The sequence below is a fragment of the Capsicum annuum genome, chromosome 3, assembly GCF_002878395.1.
Source record: "Capsicum annuum cultivar UCD-10X-F1 chromosome 3, UCD10Xv1.1, whole genome shotgun sequence".
Lineage (NCBI taxonomy): Eukaryota > Viridiplantae > Streptophyta > Magnoliopsida > Solanales > Solanaceae > Capsicum > Capsicum annuum.
The window spans coordinates 90,758,367-90,764,358 of record NC_061113.1 but is presented as its reverse complement, the minus strand read 5'-3'; the positions used below and the strand labels follow the sequence as shown (position 1 = coordinate 90,764,358).

Sequence of the window (5,992 nt, the reverse complement as noted above, 5' to 3'; positions counted from 1 at the left end):
GGGGGGGGGGGGGGGGGGGGGGGGGGGGGGGGGGAGAGCGGATTGGAACCGGAGGTCGGTGACGGAGGGCAGCGGGGAGCGGCGCCGGGGACCGGAGGTCGGGTTGGCGCCGAAAATACTTATTTCAAAATTATTTCTCAAAATTTTCTTCTCCAAAAATACTTATTTCCAATACCACACAACTGGTTAGTCTTCTGATTCTTTAATTCTTCTAATTTATTTATTTTTCTCAGCATATTTTATAATCAATTTATAGTCTTTTAGTATCTAGTAAGAGAACGGTGAAACATAAAAATGTACACACATGCATGTATATACATATGTACACACTTAGGGGTGGCTTGGTTGGGAACAAATTATTTCGAAATTAATTATCCCGAAATAAGTTGTACCAGCATGTATATGTGATAACTTATCTCATTATTTGATATAAATAGTGGGATAAATAATTTGGAACTAACTAATACCTCTAATCAACCACAAGATAAAATAATCATGAATTTTATCACTGAATTATTATAATTATACCTCACACCAAACAACTCTTTAATACATATAATATTAAAATAACGATCTTAAAAAATAACATTAAATTTTGTGATATATTTATAAAAAATGCTATTTTACTTATAATGTTAATAAACTTAAACAAAATGCTATAAATACCTAGGTTAAAAAATATATATTATATATAATATAAAGAGGTATTACATAAATATATATAAGATTAAAATTACAAGGACAAAATGAACATTACATAGGATAAAAGGGGATAGTATAACTATTGTTCAGAGAGTTTGATTTTTACAATAAAGTTAGGGGTGAAAACGATTTTCACCCAATTGTATAACAATTATCCTAATTTATCCGGCATTTACTTAAGAATCAATTATTATTCCATTTAGATGCCTTCCGTACAAAGGCGGTCCACAATTTAAACTTGACATGTTTGTACTTAAGGTTCTTAGAACTAAACTAGGCGGTCCACAATTTAAACTTGACATGTTCGTACTTAAGGTTCTTAGCACTAAACTCACTGTACTCTCTCTTTTTTTCATTCTCAAAGAAAAAAATATACACATGTATGTATGAGTCCCATGTCTAAAATAGTGAGTTCAGTTGAACCCATACAATATAAGCTGCATTTCTCCACTTATTAGTACTTACTATACATAATTTAGCGGTTATTTAGAACTTGTGCTTTTGCCTCAATTCAAAGCTATATTCTTAAAATTTTGCTGGTATGACCATATTATAAACCAGGTCGGGCACTGGAAGATCTCAGAGGTTCCCTCTACAATGAGCTTCGAACATCAGAAGCAGCCAAGCGCCAACAACGACGATTCTGTGGTCCAGTTGTTGCATTGACCTTCAATTTCATGGTTGCTGTTGGAATAATATTGGGAAACAAACTTGTATGCCTTCCCTTACTACGTTTTCCATATCCTGATGGTTGCAAGTTATGTAACCCCCCCACCAAAAAAAAAAAAAAAAGGGAGTCTCTAACTGTTATTGACATGACCTGGTGTAGCTTATGTTGTCAGATGTTTTATTTGTGAAATATTTTATTGGCTTCTAAACTCGTTAATGTGTTTTGCAGGTTATGGGCAGAGTCGGATTTAATTTTCCCATTTTCCTAACGTTTATCCATTATTGCTGTGCTTGGCTACTACTTGCCATATTCAAGGCTTTGTCATTGCTTCCAGCTGCTCCTCCTGCTAAATCAACCCCATTTTCTTCACTCTTTTCTTTGGGTGTCGTGATGGCTTTTGCCTCTGGCCTTGCCAATGCTAGTCTGAAGCATAACAGGTTCCGATATTGTAAACCTTCTCTCCGAGTCCAAACCTTTTGGGAACTTCTTTTTCCTAACTAACTGACTCGTGCAGTGTGGGTTTCTATCAGATGGCTAAAATTGCTGTTACTCCAACCATTGTCATTGCAGAGTTCTTTCTTTTCAAGAAAACCGTATCCTTTCACAAAGTTAGTCACAGAAAAGCATTACCAAATAATATCTGTAAAAACATAAAACCCTTCATGATTACATCATTCTAGAATTTGCTTGTTTAAGTAGAAAAAATGATGCAGGTTCTGGCTTTGGCTGTTGTGTCAGTAGGCATCGCAGTTGCAACTGTCACAGACTTGGAATTTAATTTATTTGGGGCTTGTATTGCACTAGCATGGATAGTTCCAAGCAGTGTAAACAAAATTCTTTGGTCAAATCTCCAACAACAAACCAATTGGACTGCTCTTGCGTAGGAAGTGCTTTTCTTTTTTCTTCTACTTTTCAGATGATATCAAGTACCTCTGTCCTTGAATATGCTGAAGACCAAAGTTTTAATGCAGGTTGATGTGGAGGACGACCCCAGTGACAATTTTCTTCTTGGTAGCACTAATGCCTTGGTTAGATCCTCCAGGAGTGCTATCCTTCAAGTGGGACGTCCACAATACGAGTGCTATACTCATCTCAGCTTTACTTGGTTTTCTCTTGCAATGGTCTGGAGCTTTAGCACTTGGGTAAGAAACATTGTTTTTCTGTTAATGCTCAAAACCGTCACTTTTTTTTCTTCTAGGTCACAGATCTAAACTAGGGAGTCTTCTAATATATGCTCCAGTTGTCTAGTTCTACTGAAATTTTTGAAGATTTCCTTATTTTCTCATGTACAATTTGCTACATTTTGTTAAGAAGAACTGTTATTGTCCATGCAGAGCTACATCGGCAACTTCACACGTTGTTTTGGGACAATTCAAGACTTGTGTGATCCTACTAGGAGGATATCTCCTGTTTAGTTCAGATACGGGGTGGACAAGTATATGTGGTGCCGTTACAGCTCTTGGTGGAATGACAGTATACACATCCCTCAGCATAAAGGAATCAAGAGAAAAGGCAAGTGACCAGCTTCCAAAGCACAGTTTACCTCCTCAAAAACTCAAAAGTACTGAAGATGACGACAACTCCAGATACTCACCTCCGGACCACACTCCTGCTGTCGTCTAAGCTGCATTTCTTCCCTTTTTTTTGTAGGTATATAAGTTAGATCTAATTTTTGGCTCACTTTAATCTTATGAACAACATAATGTGTAAATTTCTGCATTGCAAAACATTGCAACACACCAGCATTGTCTATCGAAAAAGATGCTTTAGGATTACAACAACATGCCTAATGTATTCCCACAAAGTAGGGCCTGGGGAGGGTAAGTGTACGCAGTTCATACCATTGCCTCGGATTAATGCAAGATAAATTAGAAAGCTTGGTTGTTTAGCATAAGAACTGCAAAAGTTACCCAACTTAAACTAAAATATTAAAAAAAGAAAGAGGAAAGATGTATGATAAAGTCCTGTGGCTGCAGTTTCCCATTCCTTCAGGCCAGAAATTGGATCAGTGGCCTTTTAGGAAACATGGTGAATACTTTTCCTTTCTTTAAGTTTATGAATCTTTTGGCAAATGAAGAGAATAACCCTGGGCATCACTAGCCATTCAGAAATAGCCTTCCAATTATGCAGTTTCCCATTCCTTCAGGCCAGAAATTGGATCAGTGGCCTTTTAGGAAACATGGTGAATACTTTTCCTTTCTTTAAGTTTATGAATCTTTTGGCAAATGAAGAGAATAACCCTGGGCATCACCAGCCATTCAGAAATAGCCTTCCAATTAGGATGCACAAACAAGATATTTTATCTGCATTTCCTATTGTGCATTAAAGCGCAAGGGAAACACTAAACCCCTCAAATGGCATTGTTAGGGGTAGTTTGGTAGGGTGTATAAGATAATACTGAATAGGGTGTATTAGTAATATTGAGATTAGTAATGTTGGGATTTGTAATATTGAGACTAGTAGTGCTGAGATTATTTTTTATGCAGTGTTTGGTTTGATGTATTGAAAACTATAAGTATTATTATATTTTAAAAATAATATTATTTGTTTACAAAAATACCCTTGACATACTATAACTTTGTGTTTTTTTTCACAAAGCTTTACTTTTAAAAATAAAATAAAATCAACAATACAACTAATAACATACTTTAAAATTTTAAGATTTAACCATTCATTGCAGGAATTGTTTTTTTTTAATTATCTTTTTTTTTTAATTTGTTCATCATTTGTTTGTTGTTCCCACTTTGTGGTGTTCTTAAATTGGAGGGATGTGCGTGTAACTTTTGAATGATTCAATAGAATCGTTGTTAACATAAAATTGTGTTTCGTAGAGTGCTAAAGAAAGCAAAAAAATTAGTTTTATTTGTGATATATCCTATTTATAAAATTAAAGCTTGTATGCAATCATTCAATTTGTTTTCAAGTTTTGATCAATAAGTATTTTTTAAGTTAACGGGATTGTTTTTTTTTATGACAAATTATTTTAAGGGATATTATCATCTTGATAAATTGAAAAGAAATAACTCACATTGAATAAATTGAAGTTTTTTTAGAAAAGATTTAAAGAAATTTGAGGGCATTTTTATCTTTACACATATCTATCCATAGATTGTAATTCATGGATTGCTAATCCCACCAAATTAGGTGTATTAGTTATACACCCTATAATATCATGTAGGGTGTATAATTAATCTATGTATTGATTATATATTGCTTTAAATTTACTATCAAATAATGTATTAAATAATATCATACTTTAATAAATAGATTATTAAAATAATACACCGTAGATGGCTCTGTAGAGGATTAATTTAGTGCTTGAAGTTGATACCTACATTAAATAAATTCTTAAGTTGCAATGTCAGTATACTTCTCATATGTCCCTCAAATTTCTTGGAAATCCCAAATATAAAAATTGGATTTCAAATAAAATCAAGGATAAAATACACTTTTACAAAACCCAGAAGCTTCAACTTTCCATAATTAATAATGCAAGCAATTTTGCCGTAAACCATGATCCTCAAAATCCAATATAGCTAAGCAAAGGAAAAATAACATAAAAAAATATAGCTAAGCAAGCAAGACTTTGCCACGAGATTTTATAGTTAAAAATTCATACTTTTTTAAATTATGGAAAGCACAAATTTCTGACATTGAGAACTAACCCGCACCATGCAGTGGATTTCTTGGTTTATAACCGTGATTTCCTCTACATTAACACTTTGTGTGTTTTGGTAAGTGGATAATGTTTTCAAAAACTAAATTAGTTTTTTTACTTATTTTCTATTATTAGGGAAGTAAGCAAAAAATATTATGTCAAAAATATTTATTTGTAATTTAACAAAAAACTATAGAGGTGGGAGAGAGTGGGCTTGGAGCTCGGCGGTGGCAGGAGAGGGAAGGGGCAGTGTTTGGGTGGCGTTGGGTAGATGGGAGGATTTATAATAGGGGAAATTTTAGAAATAATAATCCTTAAACTTAATTAAAAGAAATAACAATATTTATATAATTACATCTCATAACAATTCTCATCTTTATTTTCTTCCTTCATTTTCTCTCCTTCTCTATTTTCTATCTCTGTTCTTTATTTCTTTTTCATTTTTTTTCTTATTTTTCTTCTTTTCAATTTTTTCTCATTTTCTTATATCTTTTTTTCTTTCTCATTTTTTTCCTTTTCGTTTTTTTTTCTTTTCTCATTTTTTTCTTTTTTTCTTTGCTGTCTTTTTTTTTCCTTTTCAATTTTTAACATATTTTTTATATTTTTTTTTCTTTCTCATTTTTTTTTGGTCGTGATTTATATTTTCTTGTATTCAAACATAAATTTTCAATAAATTTATTATTTATTTTGAATAGTTTAGATTTGAATATGTATAATTTATTATTTATATTTGTATACAAATAAATATAAGTTATACTTGTATTTGTTTCGGAAACAGCCTTTCTACTTCATCAGAGGTAGAGGTATGGACTGCGTACATCTTACCCCTCCCAGACCCCACTAAGTGGAAATACACTGGGTTTGTTGTTGTTGTTGTATTTGTTTGAGTCAAAAGTGTATTAATATGTGATGCATTATTTGATACAAATATATCATTATATTTGTATCCTGAGCGTATGCTG

The 5,992-nt window shown here is 32.9% G+C and overlaps 1 protein-coding gene across 2 annotated transcripts in view; it reads left to right on the top strand.

Annotated features, from left to right (window-relative positions):
* Nucleotides 1-3,147, top strand: part of LOC107863470 (nucleotide-sugar uncharacterized transporter 2) — a 6,399-nt gene extending 3,252 nt beyond the window's left edge. The window contains exons 1-7 of one of the 2 annotated variants that reach the window (XM_047408167.1): nt 40-185; nt 1,264-1,415; nt 1,601-1,809; nt 1,887-1,980; nt 2,086-2,252; nt 2,344-2,514; nt 2,707-3,147. In XM_047408167.1, coding sequence (XP_047264123.1) covers nt 1,380-1,415; nt 1,601-1,809; nt 1,887-1,980; nt 2,086-2,252; nt 2,344-2,514; nt 2,707-2,995 — 966 coding nt within the window. In that variant the 5' untranslated portion in view covers nt 40-185; nt 1,264-1,379 and the 3' untranslated portion in view covers nt 2,996-3,147. Of the gene's footprint in view, nt 1-39; nt 186-1,263; nt 1,416-1,600; nt 1,810-1,886; nt 1,981-2,085; nt 2,253-2,343; nt 2,515-2,706 lie in introns of those variants that run through there. The other variant, XM_016709402.2, reaches the window with a different exon arrangement.
* Nucleotides 3,148-5,992: the final 2,845 nt, after the last annotated feature.